Source organism: Lacerta agilis, chromosome 16 (assembly GCF_009819535.1).
Source record: "Lacerta agilis isolate rLacAgi1 chromosome 16, rLacAgi1.pri, whole genome shotgun sequence".
NCBI classification, from domain to species: domain Eukaryota; kingdom Metazoa; phylum Chordata; class Lepidosauria; order Squamata; family Lacertidae; genus Lacerta; species Lacerta agilis.
Window position 1 is genome coordinate 16907199 of NC_046327.1, and position 14704 is coordinate 16921902.

The 14704-nt window shown below is 43.6% G+C and overlaps 1 protein-coding gene across 2 annotated transcripts in view; it reads right to left on the reverse strand.

Annotated features, from left to right (window-relative positions):
- Nucleotides 1–14415, reverse strand: part of SLC44A1 (solute carrier family 44 member 1) — a 79680-nt gene extending 65265 nt beyond the window's left edge. For both annotated transcript variants that reach the window (XM_033173914.1, XM_033173913.1), the window contains exon 1: nt 14179–14415. In XM_033173914.1, coding sequence (XP_033029805.1) covers nt 14179–14208 — 30 coding nt within the window. In that variant the 5' untranslated portion in view covers nt 14209–14415. The remainder of the gene's footprint in view (nt 1–14178) is intronic.
- Nucleotides 14416–14704: the final 289 nt, after the last annotated feature.

Genomic DNA, 14704 nt, shown 5'->3' on the forward strand with positions numbered 1-14704 from the left:
CTGCCTGCAATTTGAACAGTGGCATGTAACACAGCCTTCTGCGTGCCTTTTAGAACTTTGGTCTTTATCGCTTCACTCCAGTATGGGACTCTTCAAGTAGTCATTAAAAAAACAAACAAACTTGTGAACTTCAAGAAGGCTGCCTTCTCCCTTGGCTCACAGCAACATCCCACTATTTTTTTTTTTAAGGGTTTATTTTTTATGGTTCTCCAATGACTCCACACTTCCTTCTAACACAGAAAACTCAGCAACTTAATAAATGGCTATTTGTTGGGACACACAGAAGGAAGCATGCAGTTGCTTCCTAAATTCACTGAACTCTGGGGCGTGCTGTAAAATATCCAGTATGTTCCATCAAGGACAGTCTTGCTCTTTGATGGGCGATGCAAATCACGCCAGGGTGTTTTTCTCTAAATGTTATCTCAAGGAAGAAGAAGATGGGGGAAATACCTCGGGAACTTTCAGCTGTTTAGATCACTCCGCTGCTGATCAAAGAAATGTTCATTCTTTATGAGTTTTAGCTGAAATTAACAAGATAAGTACTATCCCGAGGCAGTGCTTCAGAGGTACAAGGAATCATTAGGTGACGAACCTGAAAAGTTGTGCATGCTTTGTGTTGTCATGTAATTCATGCCATGCAGAGATGATAAGCAACCTCCAATATTTCAAAGCATTAAAAGGAGTGCAACTAAAAAGCTGTGTTGTTTTTCTTCAACACACATTATTACTACAGAGCACTACACCTATACATCTGAGAGTTCCCGTGCTCTGCACACTACTTTTGGAAATGCTTGGCATCATTTAAGTGGAATTTCGAGAGTATGACCTTGCACTTAAGGGATGTATTATTAATGGTGATAATGAGACTGGGGGAGCGTGTTTACAATCGAGTTGCCTATTTCCATCCGTTACTGTCATGCTCACCCTGTGCCTCGATATACCACCTGCTTGTCAGCCCTTCAGCTGAGTCAATCACATTATCATGTTCTCACCAGGTTAGTGCATCCAATTGCAGGCATGACAAATTATGACTGTCTTTATCAATTTGGAAGGAAACGGCACTTAAGCCATCCTCAAAGCATGGAAATGTGCAGTTTGGGTAACCTTGAAGAAACAGTAACAGCATACTTCTGCACTGTGACTTTAAGAAATTAGAGCGGGGCAGGGGAGAGATGGAAGGGCAGTTATATCAGTGTAAAAGAGCTCTAGCCTGAAAAATTAAACCAGTATTAAGTAATTTTCATTCATTCAGGCACAGATGTCTCCCTAATGATAATTCAAAATGATCTCCTTTATTTGCAAGCAAGGAAGTAGAAACTGGATCCAAGAGAGCTCTGAGCATGACCCAAGTGTAAAGGTAAGGGTAAAGGACCCCTGGATGGTTGCCGTAAGTCCAGTCAAAGGTGACTATGGGGTTGCGGCGCTCATCTAGCTTTCAGGCCAAGGGAGCCGGCGTTTGTCCACAGACAGCTTTCTGGGTCGTGTGGTCAGCATGACTAAACCGCTTCTGGCGCAACAGAACACCGTGACTGAAACCAGAGCGCACAGAAACACAGTTTCCCTTCCCGCCGCAGTGATACCTATTTATCTGCTTGCACTGGCATGCTTTCAAACTGCTAGTTTGGCAGGAGCTGGGACAGAGTAACGGGAGCTTACTCCGCCGTGGGGATTCAAACCGCCAACCTTCAGATTGGCAAGCCCAAGTGCAGATAAGCTTCCCCCATTCAGTTCAAGAACTGAGGAATAATCAGTGTACACATCTGCTCACATAAGGATTGACTCAATTCCACAAAGAGGCTTAGTATCCCTTCTCCTTATCAGCTTCGATAGCTCAGTTGGTTAGAGCGTGGTGCTGATCATGCCAAGGTTGCAGGTTCAATCCCCGCCTATTCCTGCACTGTAGCAGGTTGGACCCTCAGACCTATAATTCTATCAGAATGCTTTTGAGCATGCCTCAGCTGAACAACAGTCATGTGGGCAAGCTCCACTCCTCCCTTTCCCATGTAAAAAAGCTGGCAGGATTCCTGGCTGCCTGAAGCACCTCAGCCCCACAAAAAAGCTAGCAAGAGAAGGGATCTGAAAAACACAATTTCTCATTTGGCTACTGAGGCCAACTACGAACTGTGGACGCTGCATCATCATTATCAATTTTTTAAAAATGAAAAGATACTAAGTTGCTCTTACAGATCGATAAATATGGCGGTAGCATACCAAGGTTCTGTATATTTTGAACCTTTGGGTCATGAAAAATGCACAAGGATACAGGAGAGGTTAGGAGGAAAGGATCAGCAGGATTCCCGGGCTGTAGCAAACCTCCATCAAATCAACTTGAAAAGGCTGTAGGAATACAGTGGTACCTCAGGTTAAGAATTTAATTCGTTCCGGAGGCCCGTTCTTAACCTGAAGCACCACTTCAGGTAACAGGGCCTCCCGTTCTTACCCTGAAGCGTTATTTCTGGGTTAGTGGAGTTCTTAACCTGAAGTGTATGTAACCAGAGGTACCACTGTATTGTTAAATAAGTTACTTAATAATAACATCCACACGTTAGTGACATTTCAGTTCAACAGTACACGGAGAAAATCTGCAATTTCACCCTCAGGGTCAGGGTTTAAAAAAAATTCCTGACCAAATGATGTCCATCTGTCCCCCACCCCACCCCTTCCTCAGATTGAATGAGTCCTTTATCAATCTGGAGACTTTTCTTACCCTTTTATGATTTTTAAGGCTAAAATTTCAGGAGACAAACCACCATAATTTTTGTGAGACCTCGTGATCCCATTCTTTACTGCAAAAGAAGTAATGATCTTGCCATCAAATGCAGGCTCCTTTCAAAGTAATATTTTAGCAGAGTCTTTGAACTGATTTGTCAATGGGAAGAGAATGCTGAATAAAACCTGACAATTTTAGAAGCAGGCTGATGAACTTTTAATTCAGGGAACATTTTGTTATTTCTGCTACCTGAGACTGGTAGTGTGAAGTCTGTCATGGTGACAGTTTTAGACATTACATGGAACTTCGACTAAAATAATACATGTAGTTCTTGTATTTTCTGTTTCAAGTGACTGCGGCTTTATGGTCATAACATGACCACTATAAATGGCTCAAGAGGAGTGAAAGGAGATATGATAGCCACCTTCAAATATCTGAAGGGCTGTCACATGGAGGATAGAACAAGCTTGTTTACTCCTGCTCTGGAAGGTAGGACTCGAACTTGAATGGCTTCAAATTGCAGGAAATGAGTTTCCGACTAGACATATGGAAAAACTTTCTGACAGTAAGAGCTGTTTGACAGTGGAATAGTCTCCCTTGAAAAGTTGTGGATTCTCCTTCCTGGAGGTTTTTAAGCAGAGGTTGGATGGCCATCTGTCATGGATGCTTTAGCTGAGATTCCTGCATTGCAGGGGGTTGGACTAGATGACCATTGGGTCCCTTCCAACTCTAAGAGGCTATCTAATCTGCAATAAGGGACTAGCCATGCAAGCTTATACATGGTTACTAAAAAATAAGTTCCACTTGAGTTCAATGGGGCTTAGTCACAGATAAGTAGATATAGAAATTAATTAATTAATTAATCAATCAATCAATTGAAAGCCTGTATTAATAGCTTAATATTTCAAAAACTGAAGGGCTGATTGCAGCCTAAATGATGTTGACATGTTGGCATCTGCCTGTATCGAGAGACAATGGAGTGTGCCTCTGGGAGTGAAGTGAAACCGATGTGTTGGCAGCACCAAGTGACCTCCCCAGGGTGCAGGCCTTTGCAGTGTGTATGGAGGTCCTGGGCTGCCAAGATGACAAGACCCCCCCTCTCGGCCTCGCTAATGTGGTCCACAAGAAAGCAGAGTAATACATTTGGCACCCACTTGGCTGCACGAGTTGCTGGAAGGAAACGTACAAGACACCATCCAACTGATTAGGAACTCCACTCTGGATTTGTGTAGGAGTTAGCCATAGCCTTTTCTTCTCCCAAAGATATCCCACAAGGCAGCAAAATTTAGGGTTAGCGCTTTCCTTCTCCTAGATGAGCTACCTTCCCAAGTTGACGAGCCCCATCTGCCCCTCTCTTCCCTCTACAGCATGTGCAGAAACTGCCTTCTTGACCATTGGACCCACTATTGGTCTCGTCTGCTCAATCCGCTTCAGCTGGTCTTCATATGCAGGTGGAGTCCCTAATTCACCAAGGGTTTAGCACCCATCAGCTACCCTCACCTGGTTTAACTGCAGTTACAGGTAGATAGCTGTGCTGGTCTGCCATAGTCAAAACAAAATAAAAAAATCCTTCCAGCAGCATCTTACGAGACCAACTAAGTTTGTTCTTGGTATGAGCTTTCGTGTCCATGCACGTGAAAAGAAGTGAAGAAGTGTGCATGCACACGAAAGCTCATACCAAGAACAAACTTAGTTGGTCTCTAAGGTGCTACTGGAAGGAATTTTTTTATTTTTTATTTTGTTCTGGTTTAGCTGGCCTGCCATTCCCAGGGTGTGGTGGCTGTTGCATGCTAGGAGCCACAGGTGAGGGCTGAGTTAAGCGTGGGGACGAAAGGGGGACAAACTACTCCAGAAGGAGCATACCGTGTCCCCCACCAGAGGTACTGCCCCTCCCCTGACACCCAATATACCCAGGACACAAACATCACAGCTGAAAACTAAAAGCATTCCTCCCTTGATGAACTATTCTGAAACGGCTCTCAGAGTGACTGTGGAGCTATGGATTAAAGTCCCATTGATTCCCTCTATTCTTTTTTTAACCCCCTAATCTATCAGGTTACAGTTTGTTAGTATTCAAGTAGCAGTGACAATAATATCTGACAAATAATGTTTCGCAATTCAAGGGGAGGTTGAGGGGGAATATGTGTATAGTGCTGCAGAATACTATACTATTTATTTAATGCTGACCAAAATGCTTACAACTCAAGATAGACAGGACAAAGCTGTCCTGAAGAACAATTCTTGCTGTCATCATTGGATAGTGCAAACTCCTGACACACTTTTTTCAATACCTAAGAACTGTCAAGCTATTATCTCGTCTACTCTCAGTTAAACATACTTAGTTCCTTCAGCTTTCTCTGCCATTGTTCTGTCTTTTTCCTGGAATATGTTTAAAGTGTCGAATCTTTCTAGAGTTTTGAGAACAAAGTAAGATGCTTACATTTGATCCAGTGAAGTTTTGGAATCAGTGCTATATAAATCAGGAATAGTGTATCCTAAATCTTAGACCAGTTGCTTCTACATTAATGCAATCTAAAACTGATTAGCCTATTGTGTTATTCACTCAATAACTTTTCGATCCTACTTATTAATGAGAAGTGTGCATGCACACGAAAGCTCATACCAATAACAAACTTAGTTGGACTCTAAGGTGCTATTGGTATGAGCTGTATGATGTTCCTTCAAACATTTCCATCTCACAGTTTCTTTAGATATACCTCTGTGATTGTTGCAAGTGAAGAATTAAACATATGCACATTCAATTTATCCTGATTGATCGTTGTTTTAGCAGCCCAGCTTTCTAATTTAATAAGATAATTTTGTGCTTTGGCCAGTCCTTGGAGCAGAAACTTTGGTCATTTCACAAATGGGGAAATGTATACTGTCTTGCCTATTTAACCACCCCAACCAATGAGGTTGATGTGGACCCCATCAGCCATTCAAAATATTTGTAAAACTTGCTAGGAAAATTGAACCACTTCATATTCCAGGTACTCCCCAACATTTATGGGGTCAGTTTACACATGATAATAGCATTAATTCACAGAACCAGTTGCCAGCAGCATAATAATGAAAGATTTCATTATTTGTTTACTGTAAGTCCATTTTCTTAAGCATTCCAAGAACCCCGTAACTTATATTTTACAGTCGCATTTTATAGCTCAACTACATGGCATTCTTCAACGCCTCATAACTGATTTTAATATTACTGTTTATCAATAAGAACCCCAAGAGTTGCAATCTTCCCGTTGTTTTTTGCACTTGGGTGCACATGTCTAATATTTTTACTTACTAAAAGGGAGATTTGCAAAGCTCTCACAGTCAGTTTCACCTTCAGGACATCTTAATCAGATAAAACCAAAGACAGGTAATTTCCCCTTGCATGACACCCAATTACCTATTTCCCCTCGGAGAATTTTCTCCTAAAAGGTGTATTATGTATCCTATGAAGGCTCACACATTAATTCAAGAATTAAATAGATGGTTGGAGAATTAATTTCAAAGTTCAACACTCCACCCTGAACAGACCACATGAAAGAGGTTCGGCTGGTTGCTTTGGCATTTATATCCATCAGGGAAGTTGATCAGCAGAAGGTACCATACTGTGGACAGAGATAGTGCCCTGAAGCCATCGTAATTGGCATGGTGCTAACAGTCTTAAGAAAAACTGTCGGACTACTTTAAGCCATTAACATCTTCTTCGATTATCTTCTATTGCCACAACTGTTTCATTACAAAGAAGGCAGAGAGTTTTGGAGCTAAGCTAGATGTGATGGGGCAGCCATCTAGTTGTCTGGCCTATTCACATATGAAGTAAGGAACATGCTGGGGGAGGAAAGTAAAACATGCCCCCTGCCCTACCATGCTGTGCTGGGTTACTTAAAAAGCACTTTCCTCCCACCCTGCTGCCACATTTCCAGTATGAGCGAAACTAGGAGAAAGATATTTAAAGCAGTGGAGCACAGATAAGAGGAACAGGGAGAAGGGAGAAGGTTTTGCTCTCTCCATACTGTCTTTTTCACTGAAGGACTAGACACCCTCCACCGGCAAGAGGGGGAGAACATGGATCCCTGCATGGGGGTGCCTGGTTTGCGCCCCCTCAAAATTGTGCACCAGGGACCACGGCCCCCCTTCCCCCGCTTGCTACACCCTTATTTAGCCCTAAGATTCACATTTTAGTTGTTACCATCTAGGGCAGAAGACTCGTGTACACTACATAAAGTTGTACTGCCTGCACATGTTCGTATTTTGTCTTCATTTCCCATCAAGAAAGGTTTGAGATATTCCAACTTTCGTTATAAGAGTCAAACAACAGATCCACGATTTTCAAGCTTTATACCCTCAGGGAAGAACCCTTTTAATCTCTATTCGTCCGGCTACAAATCCCTGTGGGTTGCAGAGAATTCAGACATGCATTCTAAAGCATATTTCCAGTTTATTTGGGACATCAGCCAGGCCTGATGAGCCTCACCACTGTCCTAAACACGCAGAGACATGCCCAATAATTCCCTGCTGCTATGTATTGCAGGGGAAGATCTGTAGAGGCAGGCAAGCTAACTTTCGGGAAAGCTGAAGAACTCCAGGATTCCCAGGAACACAGCTTGGGGGTGGGGTGAGAGGAATGCATTAGTTCTTATCAACCAACTCCACCACACAGCTCAGGCATTGAAGCTCTAAGAAGTTTAGTCCAAGTGTAAATGGCCTTTTAACATGCTGGAACAGAATACCAATTCAATATCTATGTAGATATACCTAGATTCTCTTTTTATAGTAGATAAATAATTTGTTCAAATTTTAGATTAACACCTGCTATACTGTTTAGACGCTGACAAATTATAGGTATACCACTAGTTCCACATTTCTACGCCATTTTTCCCAGTCAAAATCTTAAACTGAGCTCTGGATGAAAAAAATCTCAGTCCCTTGGTCAGTCAAAATAAATCAAGCACCCACCCTATACAGTGGTACCTCGGGTTACATATGCTTCTGGTTACATACGCTTCAGGATACATACTCCGCTAACCCAGAAATAACACTTCAGGTTAAGAACTTTGCTTCAGGATAAGAACAGAAATCGTGCTCTGGCGGCGCAGTGGCAGTGGTAGGTCCCATTAGCTAAAGTGGTGCTTCAGGTTAAGAACAGTTTCAGGTTAAGAACGGACCTCCAGAACGAATTAAGTACGTAACCAGAGGTACCACTGTAGTTCTCTAAGGGCAGAGTTGCTTGGAACAGCCTTGATATTCACAGTATGAAGCCTTCACAGCAAATGTGTGCACAGAAGTACAATTCCAACCACAACTAGACCTGTGAGTTCTTCCTTCAAACACACTCCTAAGCCCTGTGATCCTGTCCAGAGACTGCAGAAGCTAAACAAATGAAAAATAGAACAGATGAGGCAATGAAGTGGTGTTGCGAAGGGAAAGTCCAGAAGCATTTTGGAAGAAGCTCTAAGGGTAGGTACAGTGGTAGAACACCATATTTACTGGAGAAGTGAATTTCACATTCAATGAGACCACTGGCGGAAAGATTGCATTATAAAATAAAAAGCCATATCGCTAGGCATGACTGGAAAATCATCAGTAAGGAGAAGAAAATAATATTTAAAACTTCCGAAGGAAGCAGCATTTGAAATTTGCCAGGCCCATTTTGCACCTGGCTATCAGCCACTTGCGACCAAGTGAAGATGCCTGGGTGCCAGGATGGTGCCTGACGTCTCCACCATCTGGAGGTACATGCCTGGGGATCCTTGAATCTTGACTGTTTTCACATATAAGGAACACATCCTGCAGAATTCTATCCGTTATATTTTATCTGCACAATCAGAACGAATGTCAGGAAGCAAAAAGTCATATTGAAAAATACGGCTTTCGAGCTGCCTGGCCCAAAAATCTCAACCAGGCATTCCATTTTGGCGACTGTAACCCTGGTTTAAGGAGTCACTTGGAGCCTAGCTTATATATCTGAGTTTCTATCACTGGAAGGAACCTATCAAGCAAGGTGCTTTTTAAAAAAAAGAGCAGCAGCTAAAAAGCGCAAGACTAATAAACAAAGCATCTTGCAGCACCTCAAAGATTTAATGTATTTATAATAAAGCATAAGCTTTTCATGTAGTACATTGCAATGTATCATAAGTTACCAGAATATATATGTATAGTTTGCAGGAAAGATTATAAAAAGAGGTCAGAGAAAAACAAAATGCAGAAAAGTACACATAATTATATTATTTATTTATTTTTACTTATTTTTAAAATGTATTTATACCCTGCTTTTCTCCCAGGCTAGGATAATTAACTGTGATAATTCACGAAGAGTTATTGATACATCTTGGACACTTAACATATATTATAAAAATCCTTTGTCTCCATTCAGTTCCTCAGCTGACAGCCCTGGACTTCTTGCCATACTGTAATTCAGCACTTCCACAGTGCAGCCTCCCTTTGAAGTTCCTATTTTTTCAAGTGTAGCCATTTTAAGGTCATTTACAAAGTATCCTGGGAGTATGAAATGTCCTTCTGCTAGTTTTTATAATACTGTCACCCCAGATCTGTACCCATTTGTGGCCTGTTTGTGCTATGTAGAATGTGCAAAGCATTGCTGGAAGCTCTTTGGAAGGTGAGCAGGGGAATGAACCCCTGATATTGTGGGTGACATTTTTAAGTCCTGTACTAAAGTTGGCAGAGTAGACCTAGGAGTAGAGTTGGCATCTGGGTCTGCTGCAGAATTGCCACAGGATGTCTGTTATCAACAACTGTTTTCATAGAGTCACAGAATGACCACCACCACAAAAGGTGACAACGCCATGCACTTATATACCTGTAACTCAGTGTATCATCACTTAATGCATCTGATGAAGTGGGCTCTTGCCCAACAAAGCTTATGCCATAAAATATTTATTGGGTCTTTAAGGTTGCGCAATACTTTGCTGCAACAGGGATGCCTGTTTGGAAAGAAATTACAGAAAAAGGATCCTACAAGGCTGGATGACATGACTAACTCCTTGTAGAAAGTGCCTTGCAGACCAGAAAAAAGGTCAGGATGACAGCGAGCAAACTTGAGCAAAATGGAGATTTCATACAAGAATTTCAATGGAAAAGATTAAGGGAACAATCCCAATCCCTGCCTGGGGAATGGGGGTCTGAATGGCGCCCTGGAGCCACCACCAATGTGGAGATCTGCTGCTCATGCAGCCAAGGATGGAAGGTGAGGGAGAGGAACCAGCTCCAGAATGGCACAGAAGAGAGATCCGGATCAGATAAGTAGCTGGCCTGGCCTAGGACCCACCAGATTGTTGGCCGGCCAGGTTCTACCCCTTCCTCACACCCAAACTGCCCCATTTCGGGAGATTATGCTGACTTCTGAGCGTGATAGCTCCCTGCCTCCTTCCACCACATTCAAACCCTTGCTAGTGGAGCAAATCAGTGGTTTGGATCCATGGAAGAGGGTTCCCAAATTAAGCTGCCTGAAAAACATTAGCAAACATGCATTTTATGATCTAAGGCAGCTGGAAAAACCAGGTATGTTCTTATATCTTAAGAAAGCCAAAAAAAAATTTTTTTACTTGTACTGCAAGGATAACAAAGCAGAACAAAGTACAGCAGAAAAAGCTTTATATGAAAGGATAAGGAAAATTAGATGGGTAAGCAAATATAGGTTTCTTGCCTTCTCCTACAGCAGATTAAATTCAACTATAGTTTATGTTTTTAAAGGGTAGTTGAGCAAAGATCAATAAATTCAGAGTAAGGAAATAAATTTGAGTGTAGGTTGTTGCTTTTAACTACTATTATGGTAAGGCAAAGGAAAAGAGCATAAAGAAAAGGAAGAGCCTTTGAGACCAGAAGAAAGACTTGAATAACAAGGTTATGAGCAGAGCAGAGCAAACAAGCATAATGGGAAATACTACTTCCACAAAGCAGTAGAGGCAAAATGCACAAGAATATTGTAATGGTCAAAATTAGAAAAGGGGGTAATTTAGCAATTTGATAGAAGAGACAGATACAAGCAGGCCATGAGGCACACAGTGGATTCAACCTGAGGAGAAAAGCCAGACAGAAAACCCAAAATGTTGAAAAACTGTGTATACCATGTAAAGAACATGTAATAATAAGAAGCAAGGAACAAACTGTTGCTAATATTAAGCCACTATCAGGAAAGTTAATTTGTTCAAACTTACTCAACTAATACATGTTTGTTTTTCAACACTGTTGATTCAAAAATATGGAATTATGGAGCTGAATGGAACCAAAAAGCCACTGAGTGATCCAGTGCCTGCTGTCACAATGCAGGGCCATCTGCTGATCAATCCAAATCACAGGGGCACGCGGTCTCATAATCACAGAGCAGACACACTGCATAATGGATGCCAACCAAGCAGAGAGTTTTAGAAGGTTCAGAGAAGTGAATCATACTACATGGTACAAGAGAAGGCAAAAATATGCTCACTGACATTATGAGAAGGAAGGGAACCATTAAGGGAAGGGGATAAGAAGGTTTTGGATACCAGCCTCCAAGACTAATGATGGTTAAGATGATAGCAAGCTGAGAACAGGCTAGTTCCAATTTGTTCAGCAGTCAACAACTTGCAGGTTTTAAAGCAGCAAATTGGAGTAGTGAGTGGAGTTATTTACTGTTGTCTAACAGGACAACAATATAACCATGGCAAATAAAAATTGGCTAAAGCTAAGATAAGGAAAAGAGAATGGGCAGAAAACCGGAAGCCCCTCTATGCATGTTACTTGGACTGAAAAAAGAAAAAACCCAAACCACTTGGGTTCAAACCTCAATAACTTTTCTGAACATAAAAAATGCATGACTAAATATGTATCAAATGGATCAGTGCAGGGATCAGAAAATGATAGTCATCATAATGCTGCTTTATCACAAGTTGGGTGCTGTGCATTGTAACAGGTACATTATGTATGTAGTATATATTCCAGAGCTGTCAACCTTCCTTTTTTTGCATTGGGAAATGGCCATAGCTGTCAACTTTCCCTATTTTTGCAATGGGAAATGACGCTGGAATAAGGGAATTTCCTGCAAAAGGGGGGGGGGGGACTTGACAGCTATGTATATTCCAACAGCAGACCTAAGTTCCCATACTTATTCACAAAGATGCTGCCATTATACAGTATTCCTATCAGTTTCGTCATTGGCTACTGAAGTCTCTCTCCAGAGGGCCTAGAGAAAGATGGCATTCTACAGAAGGAATAGATGAGTAAGGATAGTGGGAGAGATAGAATACAATACACTGACAAATTGCCTCTTATTCATACAGGCACAAAAAGACAGAAAATAATCTTAACAGAACTGTAACAAATTAGCCTTGCCTATCATTAGACAATGAAGACTTCACACCCATTCTTCAAGAACGGAGAACGTTATCTACAAGTTCATCTGTTATCCTTATGAATATTCCACCTGGAAAAGTTACTGGCACCTCTCTAATGCTGCCCTCACAATGCTATCCTCACAATTACTAGCACCAGTTTTGAACATGCTGTGGAACTAATCCACCCTTTTACCACCCTGGTTCCATGTAGAAAAATCAAAATGTCTTAAAACGTAAGCGATAATTAGTCCATGTGAAGAGGTCTTGAGTGCCTCCCTCATAGAGTGCCAATAAAGGTAGACAACAAAAGTCCTGTTGGGTTAAAGGAATATGGTATAGTGGTTGGAGGGCTGTACCTGGATGTGGGGAATTCTGCTTGGCTTTGGACAATTCGTTATACTGTAGTTCAGTGGAGCCTACCTCAAAAGATTGCAAGGCTAAAACAGGATAACACTTGGAAGAAGGGTAGGATCTAGATGAAATAAACAGCAAGATGCAGGCATACCTTCTCATGAAGGATGGATAAGCAATGGGGGTTGTTAAAGCAAGCACAAGTGGTATATCGATGGGATGGGACTGGGGTGGGGGGCATGAAGTAGGTGAAGAAAGATAAAAAATGGCAAGGATACAGCAATGTGGAGTATTTCAAAATATACAGGCACTGCTGCAGAGTGAGGCAAAGGAAACACTCTTACAGAGGATGCGGCTGTTAGTGGCTACCAGCCACAATAGCTATGTTCTGACTCTGCTGTTGCCTCCGAATGGCAGCTGCTTGGGATCACAAGCGAGAAGCACATGATTGCACTCACTGGTCCCTGTGAGAACAGGATGCTGGACTAGATGGGCCTTTGGCCTGATCCAGAAGCGCTCTTCTTATGGATATTAAAGTAAGCAGATGGGATGGGATAGGATGGGAGAAAATGATCTCTGAGTGTATCTGGCAGTGTGCAACAAGGCTGTGTACAGTTTAGCAAGAAGGCTAACACTTAGGAAGGCTGCTTATGAAATTTTCCCTAAGAGGTGACTTGGAAAGAGACATTTCAACAACAGGGTTCCCACAGGGCAAAGGGGAAGGGATCCAGCTCAGTGGCAGAGCTTCTGCCTTGCATGCAGAAGGCTCCTGATTCAATCCCTTGCATCTTCAAGTAGGACTGGGAACTCTGGCAAAGCCACTGCCAGTCAGTGTAGACAATTCTCTGCCAGATGAACCAATGGTCTGACTCAGTGCATAAGGCAGCTTCCTATGCTCCTAAGAAACACCACACCACAATCCAAAGGGTCCACGTATGCAGATCCGCCAAGCAATGGGTCAACCAAAGTTCATATGGACTCAACTAAAGGCAGCGGAGAACTGCAGAGATACCAAGGCAGCAAAAACAAGAGGTGAGACGGGCATCCGTTTAGCGATTTGAGCGGGGGAGGAATTGCTTATGCTCATTCCTCCTACCAGTTGGTAAAGAAACACTTGAAAACAACCAGCTGCAGGGGGGATGCATTTGCAACACTGCTTTTGATTCTGTTCCCTTCTCCTTAACGCACGCTGTCCGTTTCGCCCTCCTTTGCTTCGGGCACCCTCGAAACCGATCTTATTTATAAATCAATGCCAGGGTCAGATTGGTCGTGACTGGAGGGTGGCAGCAGTGGCAGCAGCGGCAGAGACAATCCAACTGCTATATTATGACACACCGAGGTTGCAACCGGAGAGCCCTTCCCGAGCAGGCGTGGGTGACAGAAGATGATGGGGGTTAGGAGGCTTCTCCCAACACCCCCCCTAAAAAAAAAACAACCAAAAACAAAATCCTATTCCATTTCTGTTGCATAAGTTCATGCCAACCTACTCCAGAATCTCCAGGAAGAAAAGGAGGAGAAATGAGGGGGGTGAGGGTATAAAAAGAAAAAAAAAGAAATCAAGATAAATATAAACATGCCAAGGTGTAAACTGGGAAAAAGGGGGGGGTGAAGAATTGACGCAAATGGGAAGGGGATGGAAGAGAAGCGCGGGCAGGGCAAGACTAAGAACCTAGAATAAAATAAAATAAAAGGCAGAGAAGCTTCTATTTGCTCTTGATACCGGAGACAGGGGTGCTGTTAAGGAGGACCGGGGGGGGGGGTTTCCTGCCTTCGCCTCCCCTCCTGACTCACCTGAGAGGCGGCGCTCCCGCAGCAGCCCATGGCGGGCTCGGGGCTGGGTCTCTGCCGCGGGCTCCCGGCATCCAAGCGCCGCGATTCCCCGGCCGCCCGCCCGGCCCCAGGGCGACGGCGGCGGCAGGGGGAGCGGCGGCAAGGCGGCGGGGAAAGGGCGGAGGAGGGAGAGGGAGAGAAGCGGGGTGGCTGAGCTGCTGGCTCTTCCGCCGCCGCCTGCCGCCTGCCGCCGCCGCCGCCCCGAGTGCTCGCCCGGCCGCCCGGTTGTCCGCAGCGGCGCCCCGGAGGATCCTTTCGCTGAGGCGGCTCCTTAGCTCCTCAACATCCCTCCTCCTCCTCCCGCATCCCGGCGGCAGCATCGCGCGGCGCTCCTGGGGGCGGGGCTTGGCGCGAGCGGACGGAGGGAGGGAGGGAGGGAGGAGGGAGGAGGAGAAGCAGCAGCAACACAACAGCAGGCGGCCGCCTTTGCCAGCCAACCAAACCAACCAACCAGGCAGCAGCCCCCGCGACCTAGAAACAGCCTCGG